This window comes from Chrysemys picta, chromosome 8 (genome assembly GCF_011386835.1).
Source record: "Chrysemys picta bellii isolate R12L10 chromosome 8, ASM1138683v2, whole genome shotgun sequence".
Taxonomy (NCBI): Eukaryota; Metazoa; Chordata; order Testudines; family Emydidae; genus Chrysemys; species Chrysemys picta.
This window is the reverse complement of record NC_088798.1, coordinates 57,769,021-57,794,047: the sequence shown is the minus strand read 5'-3', so window position 1 is coordinate 57,794,047 and position 25,027 is coordinate 57,769,021. Positions and strand designations below refer to the sequence as shown.

The window sequence follows — 25,027 nt, the reverse complement described above, 5'->3', positions numbered from 1 at the left end:
ACCACTGCTCTAGAATGTGCTGGGACAGATGCAGCTAGGAAAGGAGGAATGTAACAGAGGCCCCTTCTTCCCAAAATTAATGTTCCCAGGAATCCCAGCTGATGTCAGGATCTGGCCCTATCATTCTGCAAAGCAGCCGTTAAAGCCTCAGGATCTTATTGCAAATCACTAGGATGCCCAGAGGAGTAAGTCCCAGACTGTAAAACATCTCCTCTGTGCAGGAGCCCTGTGGGCTGGGTCAATTGGACTTGGCTGTCTTAGATCTAGTGTTGCCCTGGGAACCCCCCTGTGGTGAAAGGGGGCGGCTTTTCACCCCACCCCGCGAGGAACCAATGCTAGCCCGAGCAGCAGGGAAGCACAACGGGGGATTGTCCCAGTTGCCTGGCCGTCTCTGGGGTCCCGGGGGTTGCAGCAGGGGCCAGGCCAGCGGGCTGTAAGTACGGCTTGCACGGGGCTGCAGAGCAGGTGGCCCGGCGGTGCTCTGTGCGATCGCCCCTGTGCAAACGGCCGAGCCGCGCTGGCTGGGGACTGGCAGCGGCTGGAGCCAGGAGGCCTGGCCCTGCCAGGACGATGGGCGCGGTGGCAGCCGGGGCCCCGCTGGGGCGCTCCCTGGGGGCGGACCTCGGCCGCGTGGGCGAGCTGGCCCCACCCCCGCCCACCGCAACTCCGCTGGCCGGGAAGTGCGCTCAGCGCTGGGGGAGTCCGGCTCGCCGCCTCCCTGCGGCCATGGCGCGCGGGGCTGGGCTCCCGCTGCTGCTCTGCTGCCTGGGGCCGCTGCTGTGCGGCGCCGCCGCGCCGGGGGTGCCGCCGGGTAGGGCCGTGAGCGACCTCTCCAGGCAGGGCCGGCGGCAGGGCCGGCTCCAGGGTTTTGGCCGCCCCAAGCAGCCAAACAAAAACAAAACAAAAAAAGCCGCGATCGCGATCTGCAGCGGCAAGTCAGCGGGAGGTCCTTCGCTCCCAGCAGGAGTGAGGGACCCTCTGCCGAATTGCCGGCAAACAGCTGGACCTGCGCCCCTCTCTGGAGTGGCCGCCCCAAGCACTTGCTTGGTAAGCTGGTGCCTGGAGCCGGCCCTGACTGGCGGTACGTGGCCTGCCGGCTGTGGATCTTTGGGCTAGCGGAATGTCTCGGCCAGTGTTGGGGGAGAGAAGGTGTTGCAGGGGAGCTATGGGACTGGACCATCCCATCACACCCTCTTACAGCAGCTGAGGATCTGAGCCAGGGTCTTTTTATGGTCCCATAGTCAAGAAAAGGTGGTTTGATCTGTTGTGCAAATGTGCGTGTAAGATATGGAGTGACCAGCTTCTTTTGTGTATGTTTCCTATTTAACTCCTGTAGCTGTCAGTCACATGTGAGTTTTCATTGCTGTCTTCTGTACCCTCAGCACAACCAGAGAGGGGCCCCCAAGCCTTTGCAGTAAGCAGACACTGCTGAGTCAGGCTGCGAAATTGGATTCATTTGTATGGGCTCTAGTAAGGTTGCATCCAAGCCAAGAGCCCTCCCTTGGCGAGAGGTGGTGTCCCGTCTCCAGTGCGATTAGCGATTTCCCAGCCTACATCTCTAGCACAGGGGTGTGTGATGGGGATCCCTTTGACTGAGTGTCCTTCCCAGATGTTTATGTAATTACGGTCAGTAATTGTGTAGTTACTTTGGCTTCACCCAGTAGCTGCAATGTGCCATTTGAGTGACTGCCTTATCTACCCATGTCAGTCTTTTCCCCCATCCCCCATAGTTGTGCTGAGGATATGGAGATTGGTACTGCTGGTAAATTGATAGGAGATTTAGCATGGGTCTGTGGGGAATTCAAGGCTGATAGGGCAAGGTTTATCCTCAGGAGGCAGACAGCCTGCCATACAATTTCCTTTCTCACTGCTGCCTCTTTCCTAGGTTGGAGCTTGCCCCTGGTGGGTCAGGATTATCTGGAGATCCTTTCCAGCTGGTACTGCAGCTTTGGAAAGTGCTGCGAGACTGGAGACTGCAGAATAGCCAACAACATCACAGGTAAAGGCCCTTGAGATAGAGGATGGTCCAGAGTTTAAGGTGCTAGTCTGGAATTTAGGAGACCCAGGTTCAATTCCCTGCTCTGCTATGACTCCCTGTGTAACCTTGGGCAAGTCACTTAGTCTCTGTGCCTCAGTTCTCCATCTGTATAATGGGGATGTCAGTATCGCCTGGCCTTAAATTCTTTAAAGATTATGAGGTGCTCATATGCAGTGAGAATGGAGGCCAAAGAGACAGAATGTGTGTGCATGTTTCCCTGTCAGCTGGAGTGAAACCTCTAATTCCCAGTTCCTAGAACTAGGGGCAAACCTGTGTGAGGTTTTTTTCATTCTTAAATCAAATTTTTGGTCACAAAGAAGTTAGAGAAGTAGCAGTTCTTAGCCAGGTGCTGAATTTGCCTCAGTGTTCCGTGGGTTTAGACAGTTCAACTTCAGAACATTTTCTGTTCTGTGACGCACAGACAAAATTTACCCCATGACAAAATCTTAGCATCATTGTGCAGAGCGCTTTCCAGAGCAGAGACCCTACCTATTCCTGCCTGTAGTCTCCTGTACACCCAGAGCACATAGAAGGGGGAGGAAGAGCTTGCTCAAAGAGGGTCTGCTAAGCCCCATCCCTTTTTCCCAGTCCTGACCTAGACGGTGGATACTGAGCCCTGTATGTAGTCCATGTGAAAATGTCCTAAGCTGTGACTGGGTCTGGGACTTCAGTAATCAATGCAAATAGTGATTGATACTTTGTACTTCTCTAGGGGCTTCCATCTGGGGATCATAGTGCCTTTTTGCAAACGTTAATGAACTAAATACCCTGTGAAATGGGTAAATACTATTCCCACTTTCCAGAGGGGAAAAGAGAGGATAAATGACTTGCCTGAGTCCGTGGCAAAGTTGTGAATAGAGCCCAAGAATCCTGATTTGCACTACTGTGATCAGATCACTCAAAATGCTGCTTTCCAATCTAGCTCTGCATCTGTAATACCACTGCACAGAAACCCCTTGAATAGGCATACCCACCAGCAATGCAAGGCAGAATGCCTAATGCTCTGATGGGCTCATCTTAGAGCAAAAATGCTGCCAAACATCCTCCCTACTTGTTCCTACTCTCAAGTGATTTTTTTTTTAAATTTAAACAAGAAGTTTATTTAAACAACAAGATGCTTTACTTGAAGGGAAAACTATCTAGGATCAATGTTTTTTGGAGTAATTTACCCCTACTTAGACAGAGGTTGCTCTACATGTAACAGCTACATACAAAAAAGTTATAAAATCGTCCTTGGTTTTACAATGATAAAAGCAGGCTTGGGTGTAAGATCAGTGTTTCCTTTCGTTCTGCAGGGTTAGAGTTGGACCTGAACAGGAGGCTACATGGGCAGCACTTAGCAAAGGACGTCATTCTGAAAGCAGTGCAAGGCTTCCTGGAGACCCCACAGCCGGAGAAGGCTCTGGCTCTGTCGTTCCACGGCTGGTCTGGCACTGGGAAAAACTTTGTGGCCCGGATGATCGCTGATCACTTGTACCGAGACGGGCTGAAAAGCGAGTGTGTTAAAGTCTTTATCTCGCTCTTTCACTTCCCACATCCCAAATATGTGGACTTGTACAAGGTGAGAAAACTCCGATGTTACCAGTCACAACAGCTGCCGGTTGTAGTAGGGGTAACTCAGTCCTAGCCTCTTCAATCCCAGTCAAAGGGGCGTTTCTGAATAAGTAGCTATCTCAGACCCCACTTTTAGTAGAGCATAGAGCAGGAGCACAGCTGTTGGAGGAGCCCTATGCCAGTGTACAAAGTTGTGACACAGTAGGGAGTGGGGAGTATTGACCTGGGAATGTTGCAGGGGAGTTTTACTGGGACTGTCTGCATTGGGGATAGGAGACTTTCCTTGAGGGAAGATACCTAAACATGTAACCTGAGAGCCCAGGAGGGTGGTTGGGCCCAGGTGACACCTTCTGGTCGGGGAAATTGGACAAAGGCTGGAGGAGGAGCTGGGGGGAGGCTGGGTGAGACAGCTGGAGGTAGTTGTGTCTGTGTGAAGGATGCAGTAGTGCTGGTGGTGAACACCAGGTGATCTATACCAGTTCACACTCTTTTCCTACTGCCATGCAGGTTCAGCTGAAGAAGCAGATAAGCGAAACAGTGCAGCTCTGTAAACAGTCATTGTTCATCTTCGATGAGGCAGAGAAGCTTCACTCTGGCCTGCTGGATGCCATCAAACCCTATGTGGATCACTATGACAGCATCGATGAGGTGGATTACAGGAGATCCATTTTCCTATTCCTCAGGTGACTACAAGGGACCCTAGGGAGAAGGGGTTGGCTCGCGGGGAAGGATCTGCTTTCTCCAAGGTTTGTGACAACCCATATTAAAGTCCCATGATCTGGGAGATTGAGGTGTGGGACGGAGCTGCCCTTGGAAGACACGGGAATTGAAGGGAAAGTAGTTCTCTGGATTCTCCTTGTGCAATGGCCTCAAAGCCCACTCACTACAGCTGCTCACCCCACCTCATGATGGCTGAATGTAACTGTCTCTCCAGAGCCCATCTGTGTAGCTCCTTAGTTGGCATGTGCTGCTGACTGTGAGGCTGAATGTCTGCAACCCCCAGGAGTTGACCCCTGGATCCGACACTGTATCAGTAGCACCATGCCAGTGAGCTATATCTTAGGAATCAAACCGGTGCCCCCCTCAGATGGTGTAGCCCAGAAAGCTGGGCAAACATTGCAAAGTTAATCAGAGAAGTGATGAGAAGTGTTTACCTTCCACTTGAGCATCTGCCGCTGGCCACTGATAGAGGCTGGATATACCAAACTAGGCCATTAGTCTGCTGTGGTAGGGCAGGTCCCATGACCTCTACTTAATTCTGATGTTTAGAGGCCTGGGCGCTTCTCTCCACCTGATCCCAGCTGGGTTTATCTGCTCAGAAAGCACATGACCTGGCCTAGAGGTCAGGGGGACTCTCCCTCCTTCCCATGAATAGGCCTCCAAACCCTTGATCAGTCTGTGGAGAGGAAACTGGAATTGAGCCCAAAGATGGAGGGGCTACCCTGCTCTTGTGGTCATTCTTCCTGCCATGCTGAGGGGAACCTTGAACAATGTGTGATCTCAAGTGCTGTGGGAAGGGGGGCAGCAGGGCTCCTCTGGGCTGTGCACGCAGAAATATTGGCTTTGCATATCTGCCATTTAGAAACCAGACTGCTCTCGGAGATGTCATTGGAACCAATGTGTCTCTGTGAAGCAGAAGGGGTTTCTTTCTGTTGACTCCAGGGGAAATGTGGGAGCTGCAGCTTCCAGGACAGAGCTAACTAAAATTTGAAGGGGAGCAGGGGTAGAGGGAGTAGGCTGCTCAGAACTAACATGTGGGCAATGGCGGGGGGGGGGGGGGGGAAGGAGTCTTTTAGTCTCATCTCTCCCCCACTCCCATCTTGACTACGAGTTTGTCCCCTCCATCATCCGAGATGGCTCTCGAACCCCTTGGAGAAGGGAGGGGGGAGTGTCAGTGTGTCCACCAGTCCTACTCTTCTCTGCCTCCTCAATTCCTAACCCCTTTGTACTGGCTAATTAAGTGCTTGGGAGGGGCTCAAGCAGCTTTTGTCCTGGGATCTCTGCCAAGTGATTCTCCCCCCCCCCCCCCCCCCCGTGCGCACGTGCACACACCTTAAGGTGGGGACGGGGCTGACACCACTCTAGCTGGTGCAACTTCCTCACCAGCACTGATGCTGTTTCCAGGCCATTCTGACTGGGATAATTTTGCCTGAGCTTTGGGGTTCCCTTTGGAAGCTTCAGTGCCCGCCTGCCCCCTTTCATTGCACATGTGCGCTTAGAGAAACAAGCTTTTTAAAAAGTGACCCCAATGTGTGAGTTCCAGCTGCCCTTCCCCTTACAAAGCACTAGTCAGTCAGCTAAGAACACCAATGTGGGTTCTCTGCCACCTTCATGATCTTCCGGCTCCACTTTCTCATCCACACAAAGCGCTGTCTGGACCATTGCTTCTAGTGGGACTCCTGCCAGTTTCTCTGTCCTTTGCTGACTTCTCTGCAGAAGGGGCTGGAAGATAAAGGGGCTGTAGTCAATATGTTCTGTACTCTTGATTCACAGTGTGTAATAGTCTGGGAGGGTGGGGCCTAACCCTAAGAATCCGGGCTGGGGCATGGAAGCAGTTGATCTGGTGAAAAAGTGTTCAGTTCTCTTTGCAGGGTGGGGAGAGAAAGCAAATCCATGTCTAGGGCCATTGGAAAGGCAGAGCTTTGGCTTGGGGCTACATGAATCCTTGTGCTACCAACGGCCCCGAGGCCTGGACCTGGGTGCTGTTAGTGGCTTTTGATGTATGATTTTGTGAGGAATAAACATTAGGATTATTCCAGATAAATTATTTAACTTCCATTTCCTTCCCAGTAACATTGGTGGGAACATCATCAGCCAGGTGACCCTGGACTTCTGGCGAGCTGGACGGGCCAGGGAGGAGATCACCATGGAATACTTGGAGCAGCACCTACGCCTGGAGCTGCTTGAGTCCACAGGTAACTGAGCTAATCGCTGCAAGTCTGCACTGGAGTTCTGCAGGCTGCTGCCCCTTCCCTGGGTGGGGCTGGCAGGGAGCAGAGAGACATGGGGACTCATTTTATTGATTGGCTTTTTCATGGCCCTCAAAGATTACTGAACACCCACCCCCCAAAATCTATCTTCACTACACCCCGGGGGAGGTACGTCAGTGACTTGATTCACAGTCACACAGGCTTGGTGGCAAAGCTGGGGTTGGAGTCTAGATATCTTGTGAGAGAGACCAATGCCTTAGCCATAAGACTGTATTTCCTCTTCTATCTGAGCTACAGCCCCTATTATCACTTAAAAGGGAGTGGAGTAGAAGTACCCTATGAGCAATGTCTCCGCAGCTCAGCCTTAGCCCAGGCTATGCTGGCATATCCCAACCAGATGACCACAGGATCCTCTTCGCCTCCCTACTGATCAGTAGTACCCTGTTGGCTAGCTGGTCTGAGAGTGGGTGTGCTGACCACTTCCCTAAAACAGCACTGACTGCTGTTGGTATCACTAGATGGTTTCAGACGTGTCTTGTGTCCAGAGATAAAAGTGTGTGTCATGTGCAATCTGTAAATATCAGCCAGATTTCCTAAAAATGGGATGAGATATGGGGCAGATGTAGCCTGACAATTGCGTGGGCACTTTGTTACTTGTGGTGACTACTGCCACCCTGCTCAGGACACAGTGCTGAGCAGAGCCAACTCCAGAACCCAGAGCCGGCTGCTCAGAGTGAAGAGAGGCCCAGGACATGCAGGGGCAGCACCGGACCCCCCAGTGCTCCTTCTGGCAGATTTTTCCCTTTGGGTCTCCATAGTGGCATGCAACTCTGACATCATCATGCAGCAACGTGGCCAGGAGTGGCACACGGGCTCTGGAGCCACATGGTTTCTCATGCAAAAGAGCGACTGTGGCTTCCTACCCAGGGAGTGTTTCATGATTTCTGGTATCAGGGGTTAGCCGTGTTAGTCTGTACCTACAAAAACAACAAGGAGTCTGGTGGCACCTTAAAGACTAACAGATTTATTTGGGCATAAGCTTTCGTGGTTTTTGCCCACGAAAGCTTATGCCCAAATAAATCAGTTAGTCTTTAAGGTGCCACCAGACTCCTTGTTGTTTTCATGATTTCTGTATGTGTAATTGAAACCATGAACCTCCCCATCCCCAGCTGCTTCTGCATGGTTAGATGAGCAGTGTCAGAAACTCCCTTATTCAGGGCAGAAGGACCTTTTGTTTAGAGAGAGACACCTTTAACTCCAGGGCAGAAGAACCAGACACACGATTAGCCAAGGCCCTGTCTCAGACAATATTTTCTGTGTTGAACTAGCTTCTCCCGGCAAACTGCACTGTTCTTTTAACATTTGTGCTGGCTGAGATGGATGGAGATCTAGGCGCCTGGAAGACACAAATGGTTCTGTTACAAGCTGTGCATTGAGTGCCCTTGTTGCTCTGGTTTTCATTGCAGATGGTGGCTTTGCCCACAGCCACCTCATTGAAGAGAACCTCATTGACTTTTTTGTGCCATTCCTGCCCTTGGAGAATTGCCATGTGAAGTTGTGCGTTCGGGATGCTTTTCTGGCCCGCAGCCTTCCATACACTGAGGAGGTGCTGGATGAGGTGGTCAGGATGATGGTGTTCATCCCCGAGGAGAAGCTTTTCTCTGCACAAGGGTGTAAATCTGTCTCTCACCGCATCAACTATTTCCTACCCTGACCCTGAATGTGAGGGGGAACTGTACCAATGACCAGCATTGCTACTTGCTGCATAATGAGACCTGCTCCTCTTGTATGAACAGATTGAAAATTCACCCACTTGCACAGTGATGGGAATTTGAGGTCCCTCAGAAGTTGAAAGAGGCCTCGAAGGGTTGCTCTGAGTGTGACACCTGTGCAGCCTTGAGCTGGTAGAAGGCTGGGCTGGCTGTACCTGTCTTGAAGTTCTATCTCTTAGCAAGCAGCTCTGAGCAGAAGCAATGATTAGCTGTTGCTAAACTAAGATTTCTGGCTGGCAAATAGTGGTCTGCTTCACATGAGCAGAGCTGGTCTGGGACCTTGGTTTATTGTAGTGTGAAGGGTCTTGGGATAGCTGAGTACCTTCAGTGGGAAAGTCTGAAGAGGTCACAGAAGTCACTTCCTTGCAGCCTCTCCCCCCATGCGTCATTTCCAGCACCAGCTGTTGGCAAGACAGTGGTGGAGAAAAACCTAAACTTGGCTATGGAGCAATTTCCCATTTGGGGATTGGTCTCAGAGTGAGAATGTGTCTCCCAGGAACCTTCTTACCAAGCCATCTGGTTAACGACGACAGCTGTAGGAGAGGATGCCCAGCAGCCTGCACAGATGATGATGCACAGCTTGAATAGAGATTAGGACTAAGATTCCCATCTGCAGCCTCCACCTACTGTGGGCATTCCAGGTGTATAACACTGACCTTGTGGTGTCCTTGCTCTTTGGTGACTTCCATACAAGACTCCAAATGAGAGGACAAATAGTTCTTGACAATTTAATATAAAGATTAAAAAACCTTATTTTGTTATCGTGCTGTGAAGAGATGTTCACTTTAGCCATGCCAACCCTTCCCCCCACTAGACAGCAAGGTAACAGTGTGTCTGCAATTCCAAGTCTATGAATATGTCTCCACTACAGCCCAGAACTTCTGTCAGGGATAGCATTTGGTGAGATGAGCCAGCATCTTCCCCTCACTGAGGCAGCTCTTGCTATACACACTCCTCATGCTCAGTTTGGCTAAATTACTTCTGCAGCATTCACTCAAGGGAGCTCCCAATTGCAGCAACTTGGCCTCTTAATTGCTCTGATAAAGCAGGACCAGAGTGGCTTGTCTTTGTCCTTGTCCTTGTCCAGAGCAAAGGTTGGAGAGTAGTGGCTGTGAAGGAGAACTCTGCCATTTGATTATTATTTCATAGACTAGCTAGGATTTTGCTGTTACACACTCTGGCTTTTGGCCAGAGATAGTATTACTACAAGAGGGACTGTTTGCTGTCTGGGGTACCTGCCAAATGATTAAAAAAAAAGCAGCCCTAAAATGTTGTTAATACTAAATACAGTGGAATAAGATGAATAATCACTTACTCTATGATCTGTAGGTCAAAAAGTGAAGATGAGGTGGAACAGCAGACACTGAGGACAGATTTCAGAGTGGTAGCTGTGTTAGTCTGTATCTTGTGGCACCTTAGAGACTAACAAATTTATTTGGGTATAAGCTTTTGTGGATTAAAACCCACTTCATCAGAGGTATAGAGTGAAAAATACAGAAAGCAGTATGAATATTACAGCACATGAAAAGATGGGAGGTGTCTTACCAAGTCAGGGGTGGGTCAGTGCTAATGAGGCTAATTCAATTAAGGTGGAAGTGGCCTATTCTCAATAGTTGATAAGAAGGGGTGACTATCAAAGGAGGAGAATTACTTTTGTAGTGCTAACGAGGCCAATGCAATCAACAGGGTCATCACTCATTTCCAGCAGTTTTACTGAAGGCAGAGTTCAGCTGCCTGGATGTTGTACTTGTGGCTCTTTGATCTATTGTAGGCTTTAAACTGTGCCAATGGTTACTAGTCAGCCAGTGCCCTCACTTTGGAAAGAGTCTGACCAGGCACATTTTGTCTAATTGCCATTGAAGTGGATTTTGAGCTCATATTCCCTCCTGGCACATTGGCTTCTAGTTACTAGTAAATGACCATGCATGGCTATGGTACTGTGAAGATAAATGGGCCACATGGTTCTTTACTGTTTTTCTTTTGGCAGAGTGATAAATATTTATTGACTCTGTTAGAGCAGACCAGCTTTCACTGTGTCAAAACAGTATAGTGCTCTCATCCTTCCTAGCTACACCTCACCACTACACTTCTGTAATTAACTGTAAACTAAGTTATAAGAGTACTTACACAAACTCTACTTGACCATCTCCATGCTAGCCAAGGAGTTTACCATCTATCACCAGCTCCCTACTTGCTTTCACTTCAGCATACGCAAGACTTCAAAAAATATTATCCAAAAGAATAAACCCCATAAACCATTAGTTGGTCATGCATTAAGACCAAAAGAAAGCCAGCTCCTCATCATCAAAGCTTCCTATTTTTCTCATCTAGGTTAAATTCAGATGAAAGGGGAAAACATAAGTGGTTTAGATTCAGTTGTAGGACATCAAAAGCTGAGATGCTCCCTGGTGCTAAAAACAGATCCAAGGGGAAAAAAATAAAAGGGGGTTTAGTAACTAGCACAGGAAAGAACTTCAGTTATAGAAAAGTTTGGAAAAACTGATGAGACAAATCCTTGCACTCAGATTGGGTGAAAGGAATTCACATATTATACAGTTGAGAAATAAGCATGTGTGATTATGCAACTCAGGCACAAACAACTACAGTGCCTGGAAGTGTGTAACTACCCAGCAACCCTGCAGTCTGGCTGGAACAATCCCATTTCAGGGGGGTTAATAAAATATTGACGTTCTTTGCAAACCTGCTCAGTTAAATGTTTCTATTTTTTACATATTTGCAGAGATGTTAATTTTTAAGCTCAGTGTAGCAACCTTTAGCTTAGAACCAGGCAAGTTGAACCACTCCAATAAAAGCACCATGTATTCAAGATTATTTGCCAATAAAATATTGCAACTTTTATTTAAAACAAAATGCAAATTGGCAAAACTTGTGGAACGACAGGCAAAACCTTATTTACATCAAGTTTAACACTGTTTGCAGTTCACAGTCAGACAATAGAGTGAAAATTAAATTAAAAAACAATCAAAAATATATTACAACAACAATTATTAAACAAAACAATTGACAACACTGGTAGTGTGATTGGTGATTAAGGTGTTTTTAGTTTAATCCAATATTGTCCTCAATGAATTCACTACTGATACAAACTGTGTGCTGAGCTGATCATAATCTTTAACCCCTGTGCACAACACACATGTTGGAAGAGTGACCCTTTGGTATAGACATTTAATTTTAGAGAGAGAAATAAATCAGGTGTTCAGTAATCTATAATTTGCTACCAATATGGAATAGGCTAAAGATCTTTTTCTGTCCTCCAGCTCCGCTGACCATCCATGCAAAATCCACCTGCATAAGGTACTGGAAAGCGTGCTGCACACATAGAATAAAGGAGGAGGTTTCTGAGCATGTTCTAGTCACTCATCGCCATTTGTGGCGGCCTCTGGAAGTGGTGTATTGTGCATTTAAAACAAAGTGGTGATTACCAGCCTGTCACTTGCATTTGTGAAAAAGTGAAACCCACCACTTGCCAGAGCAGAGCATACTGTATTGGAGACATTCTGCAGTGGTGCTTTGGTCACACATTATCTCCTTTTAAGTGACAGCACAAATAGCAGGCAAGGCCTTTTTCCACACACACACTGGGCCCAATTGTGAAGCTCTTACTCAGGCAAGCTCCCAAGGGCTTCAAGGGGAGGCTGAATAAAACACCGAGGAGCTCAGGATATGGCCTATGGCAATTACTGACCCCAGTCACCATGTAACCCCATTAGACAGCAGCTTTTTAATCCACTATAGAACTGATGAATATCAACACAAACACTGGTGCTCTATAAAACAAAGCAGTTGTGTCATCATCACATTCTGCTGTGCTATAGTAGGAAGAACTGTCTACGTTCCACAGCACAAACTGCTGTTGGATTTCTAGCATTTTAAAAGAAAGACTGTGGAGACATCTTACGTATATATTCAGCCTAGTGACTTGGAAAGGCCAGGGCTTGTGGAGCAACTCCCACAAAGCTAATGTTGAGAAGGCTGTTACACAGTGAGACTACAGGGCCAGTAAGGCTATATTGCTGGTTCCCAAGATGGCTGTATTAGTGTCAGCACTTTCAATGCTACAAAGGAATGTAGAGAGCAGTGAGATTTTGCATTGACAGGAGGCAGTGCCTTGGCAACTGTGCATCTCCAAGTGACCACACAGAAGAAGGAACCAACATTGTACCAAAGTTAAAAACAAGCTACAGTTTATCAACAGACACTGGTAAGTTGTGCAACAGCCTCAAACTACTCACAAGTGACCAACTGTCAGGTAGCACCCATGCTAGACTACCAGATATGGTTAGAATCAACCAAAGTGAAGACTGTGTGTTTGTGTTTTGGAGGGGGGAGCAGGGCAGGTAATCAGTGGCAAATCTGCCCAGCATGCCTGATGCTTTAAATATAAATGTGTAATGGCATGAAGTGGGTGGGAGGGAAAGGGGTTAGTTTAATATATTAACTCATTTTGCAGTTCTTACTAAAGCAGCAGCAGTACTGTGGAAGTATGCCACCTGGGCTAGTGCATCCACTTCCAGCAGCTCTGAACACCATCAGTGCGTTACCTCTTTCCCCACAACCACACAGACTCTCCCGCCTCTCGGACTCAGGCTCAGAATTCTCAGCATTAGGTACCAACCGTGCCCTACTGCCTTTCCCTTGTGATCTCTAGAGGCCAAAATATGCATTAGTGCAGAAAGGGGAGGATCTCTACAGCCAGCTGGCCATGCAGTCACTCCAGGACTCTGGATAGCACATGGAAACCACCCCTACCAAAAGAACCCACCATCGATTCTCCTGCCTCTTACAGGCAAGAGCAAGGAACTTCTCTCACTTGCAGACACAAGTAGATCAGATTTGCTGGTTAGGGAAAATTCTTGAGATTCTGCCCTTTCAGCTTCAATCTCTCACACACACCCCTTCCTCCAGTGTCTCCTCCCTCCCTCCCCCTATTTTTGAGATGAAACTGTAAACGTGAGGAGAACTCAGTGATCTGAGGTACTTCACAAAAACTCACTCAAGTATCAGTCTTTCCTTTTGAAAGCATCAATACAGGAACAGAGTTTCCCCTCCATGTGTAATTTTTCCTTTACCCAGATTGACAGTAGCTACCTTTGAACCACATCACTGATTTCTTGGACACATGACAATAAGTTATTAAGGACGGGGTTTGCTCCGGGCACACTAGCAGCTGTTGAGGACACCTGCAGTTCCTGCAGGCTGAGTTCCAGTTTGCTCACGGCTTCCCGGAAGGCAAATTTGTTGCGTGTTTGTGGGATGCAGTCCACATAGCCTGAGCAGTAATCCAACAGCTGGTGCCCCGTATCCACCAGCTGGCTGTTTGGCGTTGGCTCGGCAATGGCACTCGAGAGGAGGTCTGCACACTCCAGCAGCGCCTCTTTGCTGATTTTGTCCGCTGAGATTTTCTCAGCCGCCTGTTTGGTCTTTCTTAATGCCACTTTAGCACCCGCTGTGCCATTGGCCATTTTCGCTGGTGAGGTGGAAGATGATGACAGAGGCACTTGAGGGGGCGGCATCATGGGCCTCCCAGCTTTTCCACCACCATGTGCCACCACTGCCTTTTTACCACCTTCACTTGTTTCCAGTCCATGCTGCGCTGCTGCGGTGTTGCTCAACTCTTCTGCTGTGTCTGAGCAAACGGGCGACTGCTGCAGGAGCCTCATCACTGGTGGTGGAGGTGGGGCACACTTTGGTTTTACCCGTCTGGGCCGGTCCCTGTCGCCGGAAGATGTGACCTGATGCTCAGATAAGAGCTTAAATTTATTACCCTGAGAGTCTGTGCCAATAAGCTGCACGTCTGCTGGAGTATGTTTTAGAGTGGGTGAGATTAGGACTGGCACTTTGTGGTTATGAGTGGTTGGAAGTATTGCTGCAGCCTTTGCTGGAGAAGACCATCCTGGTCTCTCTCCATCTTCTAGGGCCCCTTGCCGTGTACCACTGTTTTTTTCTTTGCTCTTAGGGGTGGTTGTTGCCAGACCTGGACAGTCCTTCTCTGCAACAGCTGAATCCCCTGAAGAGGTTCTGACTGGAGGAGCGGTGGCACCTCTTGGCAAGAGTTTGGCTTTCGGTCTCTCTCTGGTCAGAGCAGGGCCTTCTTCAAGCCTTTTGGGAAGCAGGTCAGTGGATCTACCTATGCTCTCCTCTGGCTGAGAGGAGGTGGACACTGTCCTTTCCAGCTGGATTTTTGACCTCTGACAATTTCTAGGAAGAGTCATTGCCATCCTATCCTGCTCGGGAGGCCCCGAAGACATGGAAGATGTAGAATTTGACCTTGGAAAAGGCTTTGAAGCTTCTTCGGCACCCGTGGGTTTCCCTGCTCGTAAACCCAGTGTCTTTTTAATTAAGCGTGGTGTAAAGAAACCTGTGATGCCTGACCACCCACCACCAGTGCTTGCACTCCCACCACTGCTGGTACCACCACTGTCATCACTGTAGAAGTTCCTCTGTGCAAAGCCCCCACTGTAGCACTTGGCTGGGGCCAGGTTTGCATCCTGCTGGGTGGGAGTAAAAGAAAATCCATCAACATGCTGCAAGGAAGCAACAGATGAAAAGTTACCCGTGAGCTCATATTTCTTGTGGGGCTGATTCTCCATCTCACGGAAGGAACTGCTACGCTTTGGAGGAGTGGGGGCATTCCTCTTCTTCATAAAGGAGCTGAAAAAGCCACCCTTTCTGTCCCTGGTGAAAGTGGTCTCTTTGGCATCTTCCAAGAGGCCGCTGGGGGACTTGTCCCTTTGTTTGCGAGGCAGTGCTGGAGATCCACTTGTTGGCTGTGTGCTTCTGATAAACCCTAGAGAGAAGAAACAGATGTGAATAAAGAATTGATGAAAACCCTAACTCATCCTGCAGGTTGGAATGGGTTGAACAGGCCTGGAACATTTAGACGTTCCAAATCTGCAGGGCTCTCTTCTGAAAAAAATATAATTTTGTGCACATCTGGTGTTCTTTGGCAAATGATTTAAAATAAGTCGAGAAGTTCACTTAACAGAATATCTAGGATAAAATTGATGAATATGCTCGTCTTCTGTTTTCTTGCTATTTCTTTTCCTTTTCCTTTCCCTGTCCCTATTCTCTCTTCCTTCCTTAACTGCTTAAAATGTTTTTGTATTTTACTGTTTGATACAGGACTTCACATATAAAACTGACAAAACACAGCAAGAGATTTTTCTTTCATACAGCAATAAATGTGATATTAAAAGGAAAAAAAAGTTGAATTTACCAAAATAAAACTGAGGCTACAGCCAGTCCCTGTGGCATACCTGATTAAATGCCCTAACATGTCATGACAGTGACCATCAAGCTTTGAGTCAGGCAGAAGTCACAAGTGAAATAAACCTGAGGAATTCTGTAGCTAGTTCCTGGGCATATGTCCTCACCACAAAGGCTGCTTCACACCATGAAACAATTACTGAACTCTCTTTTTGAGTCCTAGAATGAGGTGGAGAAGCTTGCACAGCACCTGCCCAAACCAGGCCTGCTTTTAATTAATGCTGGAAATACCTTAATTTGCTTAACAATAAAACAAGCAATTTCTGCACACAGACCGTGACAAAAAGTCCCAAACTTGTTGTGTACCATTTCATACTTCTGAAGAAAAAGAGCCATGCTGCTTTTCTCCATATTGGAATCCTCCTATCTCTCAGCATCTGCAGCTTTCACAAGAAATCAAGTGTTCCCTCAATCTGATCACTCCACTTCACTACTCCAGGAACAGTAACACAGCCAAGATTTACTGGCCGTGTACATGCTCATGGCTGTATTACCTTTTCCTTTCCTACCTTAACTGGACAGTGCACAGCAAGTTTAGGGTAAAAACTGAATTACACCACCATACAATACAGTTACCTTTTCCGTGACTGGTGTTCTTCGAGATGTGTTACTCATGTCCATTCCACAATAGGTGTGGGTGCACTGGTGCCAGAAGTTTTCCCCCTAGCACTACCCATAGGGGAGCGCCCCTAGCGACCCCTGGAGTGGTGCCACCATGGTGCAGTATAAGGGGCGCTGCACGCTTGCCCCACCCTCAGTTCCTTCTTGCCAGACAACTCCGACAGTGGGGAAGGAGGGTGGGTCGTGGAATGGACATGAGCAACAATCTCGAAGAATACCAGTTACGGAAAAGGTAACTGTCTTTTCTTCTTCAAGTGATTGTTCATGTGCATTTCACAGTAGGTGATTCCAAGCTATATCTGTGGGAGGTGGGTAGGAGTTCACAGACACTCGGGATGGAGCACAGCTCTGCCGAACCCGGCGTCTTCCCTGGTCTGGGAGACAATCGCATAATGCGAGGTGAACGTGTGGACCCAGGACCATGTAGCAGCTCTACAACTATCCTGAATAGGGACGTGAGCCAGAAAGGTGACCCACGAGGCTTGCGCCCTTGTCGAGTGCGCTCTCACAATCGGTGGGGGGGAGGAGGGGGGGAGAGAATCCCGCCAGGTTGTAACAAGTACAGATACATGAAGTGATCCGGCTGAAGAGCTGCTGAGTGGAGATCGGCCGGCCCTTCATGCATTCGGCCGTGGCGATGAACAGCTGTGAAGACTTCCTGAACGGTTTTATTTGTTCCAGGTAAAAAGCCAGGGCCCTTCTCACATCTAGCACGTGGAGATGGCGTGCCTCACTAGACGTGTGAGGCTTGGAACAGAGTACCAGAAGGAAAATGTCTTGGTTCATATGATAGGCAGAGGCCACCTTGGGGAGGAACGAAGGGTTGTGGGTGGAGCTGGACCGTATCTTTATGAAATACCGTGAACAGGGGTTCGGAAGTCAGGACCCGGAGCTCCAAGACCCTCCTAGCATATGTGATTGCCACAAAAAAGGCTACTTTCCATGAAAGGTGGGACCAGGAGCATGTGGCAAGCGGTTCAAATGGAGGCCCTGTCACCCTGGCCAGAACCAAGTTCATGTCCCACTATGGGACCAGGGGCCTAACATAAGGAAAGAGGCGATCCACGGCGTTTAAGGAATCGACTGGTCATGGCATGAGAAAATACTGTGTGGCCTTGGACTGGCGGGTGGAAGGCCAATATGGCTGCCAGATGCACTTTGACAGACAAGGGCGCTAGGCCTTGGGCTCTGAGATGAAGGAGAGAATTCAGTATAAGCTGGAGTGGGGCAGCCACTGGTGGGACGCCATGATCGGCGGCCTACCGAGAGAATCTTGACCATTTTGCCAGGTAACCCTGATACTTGGAGGTCCTCTCCTCTTGGCCTAACCTTTGAGCAACTACGCCGTGAGGTGGCGGGCTGCAAGGTTCGGGTGGAGGAGGCGACCTTGGTCCTGAGAGAGAAGGTCTGGGCAGGTTGGCAGCAGCCATGGCGGGGCAATGGACAAGTTCGTAAGAGTCCCGTACCAGTGCTGCCTGGGCCATGCCGGGGCAATCGTGAGGACGCGAGCCTTGTCCGTCTTTATTTTTTCCAGGACCTTGCTGATCAGCGTAATTGGGGGAAAAGCATATACCCCTCTACCCCGATATAACACAGGTTTGCATACAACGCGGTAAAGCTTGACAAGCTGCTCTGAACAGCATGTTAAGGATGCCGGGCCGGGGCTGAGGGGTTGGATAAGGGACAGAAGGTCTTGGGGGTGGTCAGGGGCTAGACCCTGGGGGGGGAGAAGGCAGGAGCTATGGGGGGGGCAATTTTGGGGGCCCTGCAGGCCCAGAGTGGCCCGGGGGATTAACGGGGGGCCGGGAGTAGCCCACTCCGCTTCTCTCACCCCAGCCGTGTTGCACGGGGGAGGGGACTTGGGGGAAGGGATCCCCCCCGCACTCACCAGCAGCAGCGGAAGCAGAGCAGCCCAGCCCCAGCCTGCTCCGCTCCGCTTCCCACCACAGGCAGACCTTTCCCCAACCCCACCCCCAGCGACACGGCTGGGGCTGGGGCAAGGAAAGCGGAGCGGGCTGGGGCCGCATCGCTCCACTTTCCGCCACCAGTGAGTGCGGAGGACGTCCTTTCCCCAACCTCCCCGCACTCACCGGCAGCGAGAAGCGGAGCGCCGCGGCTGGGAGGTGGTGGAGTGGAGCGGGCTGGGGCCATGTTGCTCCGCTTTCCGCTGCTGCCAATGAGTGCCTGTCAGGGGGCGGGGGGTGTGGATAGGGGTTGGAGCAGTCAGGGGACAGGGAGCAGTGGGTTTGGGTAGGGGGTGGGGTCCTGGGGGTGATTAGGGACAGGGGTCTCTGGAGGGGGCGGTCAGGGAACAAGGAACAGGGTGGGCCAAAGCAAGTTTGATATAATGCGGTCTCACCTATAACGTGGTGAGATTTTTTGTCTCCCGAGGACCGCGTTATATCAGGGTAGAGGTGTAGCAGCTGACCTGACCAGGACAGAAGAAAGGTGTCAGAAATTGCGCCCTTTCCCAGGATCCTCCTGGAGCAGAACTGGGGACACCAACGGTTCTGCCTGGTCATGAAGAGGATCACTTGGGGAATGCCCCATGTTGGGAAGATCATGTGAGCCACCTCCGGGTGTAGCAACCACTCGTGTTGGGAGGAGAAGTCCCGGCTCAGGCGATCCGCTCGAGAGTTCCTAATGCCCAGTAAGTGGTGGGCTTCCAAGTTGATATCGTGGGCGATGCAGAAGCCCACAGCCGGAGGGTTTCCTGACAGACGGCTGAGGAGCAGGCCCCACTTTGCCTGTTGATGTAGAACATCGAGATCGTGTTGGCCATGAGAACTCTGACTACCCTGCTCGTAAGGCACGAGCGAAAGGCCACGCAGGTCAGACGGATCGCTCGGAGTTGTTTGACATTTATGTGCAGGGCTAGTTCCTGTGCAGACCACAGGCCTTGGGTCTGGAGGTTTCCCATGTGGGCTCCCCACCCCAAGTCCGACGCATCAGACACCAACTCTATATTTGGGGAGCAGCTCCTGAACAGGACCCCTTGGAGCATGTTCTCTGGGGTGGACCACCAAAGGAGGGATGCTAGTACAGACTCGGGCACGGCGAGGACTTTGTCCAACCTGTCTCTGGACTGGGAGAATGTTGAGGTCAGCCAGAGCTGCAGGGGCTGCATCCTGAGTCTGGCGTGGCGTACCACGTACCGTGCACGTTGCCATGTGACCCAGGAGTTGGAGGCACGCCCTGGCAGTTGTCACGGGAAACCTCGTGATCGCTCTGATGAGATCCCTCAAGGTTTCGAACCTGTCCAGCAGGAGGGAAGCTCTGGCCGATGTCTCGTCAAGAATCGCGCCAATAAACTCTATTTGTTGTACCGGCACCAATGTGGATTTGGTGTTGTTTACCAGCAGCCCCAGTGTGGTGCATGTAGACAGGAGGAGTGTTATGTGGTCCTGTACCTGCGATCTGGAGCTGCCTTTGACCAGCCAGTTGTCGAGGTAGGAGAAGATCTGGGCCCCCCCGACGCCTGAGGTAGGCCACCACCACAGACAGAGGGGAGGCTGGGCTGGCATATGAATGACCGCTATCACAGGATGGGGATGAGTAGCGGCGGCGTGAGTGGTGCTGGGCTCAAGACCTTGAGTCCGGTGTAGAGGAGCGGGAGTACCATCTGTAACGGCTGCTCCGCGAATGGCTCCGTCGGGCGGATCCACAACGGCCAGTTGCTGGCGATCTACGCCTGGGGCTGTGGGAGCGGTGCTGTGCCGGGGACCTCGACCGGGACAAAGAGTGTGAGTGGTGTCAACGTTGGTACCGCGAGGGGCTACGGTGGCTTCTCAGAGTCGGCGACCTCCGGTGCCGTTGGTCCCAGTCCCGGCAAGGCATGCTCTGACCCCAAGGCCTGTGCTCCCTCAATGTGGAGCGGTGCCTTGATTCCCTACTGCTCAGCACCCAGCCAGAAAATTGGGCAAGTGTTGACGGGGACTGGTGGAGGCTGCGAGCGAGGTGGTCACTCTGCATAGAGCGGCGTTGGGAACCTTCCCTCAACTGTGAGCGGTACCGCCCGAATGGCGACAGTGGCGGTCTGAGTGCTGGCTTACCTCTGGACCGGGGAGCCACTGGGGTTGATGCAGCCGGAACCGGGAGAGACATTACGTCTTGGGCCGCCTGCAGGGCCTCCGGCATGGAGGGCACCCATATGTGGCCACCGGTGTCCGGGGAGGTTGGCTTGGAGTGGGCTGGGCTACTCTGCTCTACTTGAGTCGGAGGCCGCGAGGCCGAGGTGGATCGAGAGCTGCCCAGCGCGGGTCTAGTCTTGCCTCCAGCCTTGCCCTGGTGCCTTGATGGAGAAGATCGCTTCTTCATCTTCTTAGAGTGTCCTGTGGATGATGGGGAGTGGTGCCGGCTGGTGGAAGCACTGATGCCACGGTGCTCGGTGCTGACTCAGAGCGGTGTAGCGGTGTCAGGGCCGACTCCATCAATATGGCTCGGAGCCGTATATCCCACTCCTTCTTAGTCCGGGGCTTAAACAATCTGCAAATTTTGCAGCAGTCGCTGACGTGGGTTTCCCCAAGACAGCGTAAGCAGCTAGTGTGCAGGTCACTTATGGGCATAGGTCGTTTACAAGTGTCGCACGACGTAAAGCCCAGGGCATGCCCCGACCTGGGCGTGCTTCTCTATTCTATCGATATAACGTTTTTTTTTTTTTTTAAACTACTAACTAACTACGAACTAAATGACAGTCCAAACAGGGAAAGCTACAGTGGAGAGCTGGAGCACAACAGTTCCGAAGCACTTTCACTGGCGGCAAGAAGGAACTGAGGGTGGGGGGAGCACCAGCGCCCCTTATATCGCACCATGGTGGCGCCACTCCAGGAGTCGCTAGGGGAAAAACTTTTGGCACCGGTGCACAGGGCGAGCACACACACCTACTGTGGAATGCACATGAGCAATCACTCGAAGAACCAGTTGAGTCAATTTGAGTTATTAAATCTACAAAACATCCTGGTAAAATACACAGGGCAGATGCTCAGCTGGTATAAACTATCCATAGTTCCTTTGACTTTAATAGAGCTATAACAATTTACACCAGCTGAAGATCTGCCCCACAGTGTTCTGGTCACATTGATGCTTGTGCCCATACCTGGTGCTGAGCTGGAAGCCGAATGCTCCACAGTATCTTGTGTTCCTTCAATATTCTCCTTATTCTCTGCCTGTTTCTTCAGAGTCCTAGTCTTGGAGGGAAGCATGGGTAACCGGGGCAAGTAGGGAACTATGGATGAGGAGGAGGCTGTTCTTCCAAGCTCCTCTGCCACCTCTGTAAGAAAAGTCAGGAGAATAGTCGGAACAAAGAAGAGCACAGGAATGAGAGAGAGTCTGCATTTTTACAACAGGCACTGGACCAGAGAGAAGAGCAACGGATTAAACCTGTGAATCTAATTTTGCTCTCCTGAGTCCAAGGATGCAGAGGATTAGTTATTTCCTGATGGTCTCAAGGTAACTCGTTTACATTTTTAAATTCAGCAACAACCAAAACAAAAAAAAGAATTCACATTCTATACTTTGAAGTTGAGACAGATCTGCTCATGGCCCAAATGCTAACCAAGAAGTTCTAAAAAGTGATCACCTCTACTTTTAATAGGGGGAAGCAGCCCACAAAGACTAGCGGGGTCCCACAATGCAGTCCCTCTTGACCTAGGAGGAAGCTGCAGGGCTCAAGGTGGAGGACACTGCAGCTTTGCAGGCTTAAAGCTCCTGGCAACTTGCCAGGCTGCCTCTTGTCTGGGCAAAGTTTGACTGCCCCTATTCTAAACCATCACTGGGGAATTTTAGACAGGAGTGCTTTTTCTGCGTTAGGGAAGTGGATGGATCAACTTTCTTTACATTTCATTTCAAAGCTGGTTAGGAGCTGCAGAGGTACTCCCCTCTTCTGTCTAATACTGTGTACTATGTTTCAGACTACGGGCTTGTCTACACTACAGGTTATGTCAGTATAACTATGTTGCTCGGGGATGTGAATACGCCACCCCCCTGAGCCACATAAGGTACACTGACCTTGCTCAGGGGTGTGAATAAGCCATCCCCCTGAGCGACACAAGAGACACTGACCTAAGCGCCTGGGTGGACAGCACTATGTCGGCGGGAGAGCTTCTCCCATTGACGTTGCTGCTGCTGCTTGTTGGGGTGGATTAATTAAGTCGGTGGGAGAGCTCTCTCCTGTTGGCATAGACTGTACAGCAGCTTCACCAGATGCACTACAGCGGTGCAGCTGCATTGGTGAAACTGCACTGCTGTAGCGCTTCTAGTGTAGACTAGCCCTAATATTTATTTTCTAGCTATGTCCATGAGGTTATTGCATCCATTTGTTGCTGGTAATGGCATGCTAGGAGAATCTGACTTCAGAGATTAAAGCAGTAATACTACTTTATAAATATAAATTGTTTTCACAGTCGTGCAATTTCTGGAGTCACTTGTCCCTTGAATGATAGTCAAACTCTGCAATGGAAGCAAGAGTTTATTCTTTCTAAAAATCTCTCCTCTTTGTACCTGAATGAATTACTTCAGTTTCCCCTGCACTGAAATATTTCTAAAGTGTATCCATTACAACGAATATGAACACAAGTTTGCACATGTTGAGAAGAACATATCAAATGCGGTCAAATGGCTTCTGTATTCTAGCAAGGTGAGCACCAGTAGGCCTGTAATCAGCCTGCCTTTGTCAGACAGTGCCCTGGAGGTGAAACTCCACTCCCAACATTTTGAGTACAGTAGCAAGGGTACTTGCCTTCAGAGATGCTGGAGTCATGGAACATTGTTTCAAAGGCTTGATGGGTCTCAGCAAAGGATGGTCGGTCTGGGGGATTCCACTTCCAGCCTGCAGCATGAGAAACCAGGAAAGTTCTCAGTGTATGAAGCAGGAATAGTGGACAATCTAATATTCTCATTGAGGAAGGTAGAAAAGTCGCCAACCCACTACCTGACGGACTACAATATCCTACTGATACACTGGCTGTGGAACAGGTCCCACTGTATCCAAGGTAAAGCACTGATGTGGTATTGATGGGTCAGGAATTACATCACTGGATTTAAGCCAAGCACCATGTCACCAACATCAGCTTTTCCAATTTTTTTTTTTTAATTCAAAGTGAGTTTTTCCTTGTTTGCTATCTCAGCCCTGGAGACTGAATTCTTATCTAACCACAGAAGAAGTATATATAGCACAAGCAGTGCAAGCTTTCAGCAGTGAACCACCAATTTTTTTTTAACTGTGCTGTGGGGCCTGTGATGGGGTATATAAACCCCACACTGACAACAAGGGGTTAAGGAGCTGCTCTGGGCTCAGCCAGCTCTGGCCCACCACACCTGCAAGACATGCACGGGCTTGAGGAGGAGTTAAAAGGGGAGCAGAACAGCTCACTTGTGGGCAGGCCAGGGAAGAGAACAGACCTTCAACTCTCCACTCCTGTGGAAATGGCCGTGGGAAGGCAGGATCTTTCCTGACAACAACTGTGTAAAGATCCTTCCCTCAAGGAAGGGAGGGCCTGATTCTGATACGCCCTGAGAAGGAGCCATTCCCCTCTCTCTTGTATTAACTCGGTTTGTTGTGTTAATTCCCCTTGCTTTTTGTTTATGGACTACCCCAGAGGGCCAAGTCACAGGAAGAGGCAGGCCACTGCAGAAGTGGAGCAGCCAACAGATGCAGATGCAGACCCCAGGGAAGAGAGAATGCTGCCACGCCATGCCCAGCCACAAGGAGGCATCAAGAGGTGAGATAATCCCCTCTCAGAGTTAGGATAATTCAGCCTTCTGGGGCTATGCAGTCCTTGGCCTCTGCTGACATTTCCAAAAGTGCCATCTAGTACCAGCGGTAATGGTGATTTTCTGAAGTGGATATGTGCTCCCTCAGCTTGAGACCATCACACTCATTTCATACAGATCAAACACTGTGTTAAAAACACTACCACCATCAGCTCTATTTGAAGTGGCAAGCTAGAAGCAAGACTCCATAGCCTATTATAGATTCCCTCCACCTCCCCAGACTCTATTTTGCCTCCAAATTGAAAGTGAAAGGAAATACTCACATGCCCTCATCAGTTCATAAACTTTTGGCGGGCACCCCTCTGGTTGTTCCATCCGATATCCCTTCTCCAGCAGATCGTACACCTGTGAGAGGTCAATACCTGGGTATGGTGACATCCCGTAGGTGGCAATTTCCCATAATAGCACCCCAAAGGCTGCAAAAAGAGGACAAATAGGTTATAATTATAAATCTATCCCTTCTCTTCCATCGTCTGAATGCTACCGCTGTTTGTACTGTAACATAAAGCAGTCTCTCCTCTGAAGGTATTTTCAGGCCAGCCCGTGGGGGCAGGCACAAGGGGAGATTTGCAAGCTAAAAGTATTGCTGAGTTTTGATGTGGTGACCTAGCCTGGTATCAGAACACATCTTCCTCGTCCCCCTGAGAGCAGACTAAGGAAGGAAAGATGCCTTCTACCTGGGCTGGCATAGAAGAGGGCTTAGAACATTGTGAGTTCTTTCCTTCTTACCCCACACATCTGATTTAATTGAGAAGGTGTTATAGGCCAGGCTCTCAGGTGCTGTCCACTTGATAGGAAACTTGGCTCCAGCATGAGCTGTGTAGGTATCTCCAGTCATCAATCGACTTAAGCCGAAGTCAGCCACCTTCACCACGTGGTTTTCTCCTACCAAGCAGTTTCGAGCCGCTAGGTCCCTGTGTGAGTGAGAAGAGATGCAATCGCAGGGATGCTGTGGTGCAAACATCCTGAACTCTTCATCCCAATACATGCGTGGTACAAGTATTGCATTAATTTGTCTTTGCACACCAATTGCTGGGCCACATGCACAATTTATT

At 49.8% G+C, this 25,027-nt stretch overlaps 2 protein-coding genes across 11 annotated transcripts in view; one reads left to right on the top strand and one right to left on the bottom strand.

The window, feature by feature from the left end:
* The first annotated feature begins 555 nt into the window (after nucleotides 1–555).
* TOR3A (torsin family 3 member A) overlaps nucleotides 556–25,027 on the top strand; it is a 38,397-nt gene continuing 13,925 nt past the window's right edge. For 2 of the 7 annotated variants that reach the window (XM_065555663.1, XM_065555662.1), the window contains exons 1-6: nucleotides 556–1,081; nucleotides 1,886–1,999; nucleotides 3,334–3,599; nucleotides 4,100–4,275; nucleotides 6,383–6,507; nucleotides 23,798–23,920. In XM_065555663.1, the coding sequence (XP_065411735.1) occupies nucleotides 571–1,081; nucleotides 1,886–1,999; nucleotides 3,334–3,599; nucleotides 4,100–4,275; nucleotides 6,383–6,507; nucleotides 23,798–23,920 (1,315 nt within the window). In that variant the 5' untranslated portion in view covers nucleotides 556–570. Of the gene's footprint in view, nucleotides 1,082–1,885; nucleotides 2,000–3,333; nucleotides 3,600–4,099; nucleotides 4,276–6,382; nucleotides 6,508–7,988; nucleotides 9,056–23,797; nucleotides 23,921–25,027 lie in introns of those variants that run through there. The other 5 variants (XM_065555666.1, XM_065555665.1, XM_042851213.2 and 2 more) reach the window with 4 other exon arrangements.
* The window catches only part of ABL2 (ABL proto-oncogene 2, non-receptor tyrosine kinase), an 80,327-nt gene continuing 66,423 nt past the window's right edge, over nucleotides 11,124–25,027 (bottom strand). For all 4 annotated transcript variants that reach the window (XM_005304190.4, XM_005304192.5, XM_005304191.5 and 1 more), the window contains exons 7-11: nucleotides 24,702–24,886; nucleotides 24,236–24,388; nucleotides 22,939–23,028; nucleotides 21,298–21,471; nucleotides 11,124–15,102 (exon numbers count right to left, since the gene is read on the bottom strand). In XM_005304190.4, coding sequence (XP_005304247.2) covers nucleotides 13,400–15,102; nucleotides 21,298–21,471; nucleotides 22,939–23,028; nucleotides 24,236–24,388; nucleotides 24,702–24,886 — 2,305 coding nt within the window. In that variant the 3' untranslated portion in view covers nucleotides 11,124–13,399. The remainder of the gene's footprint in view (nucleotides 15,103–21,297; nucleotides 21,472–22,938; nucleotides 23,029–24,235; nucleotides 24,389–24,701; nucleotides 24,887–25,027) is intronic.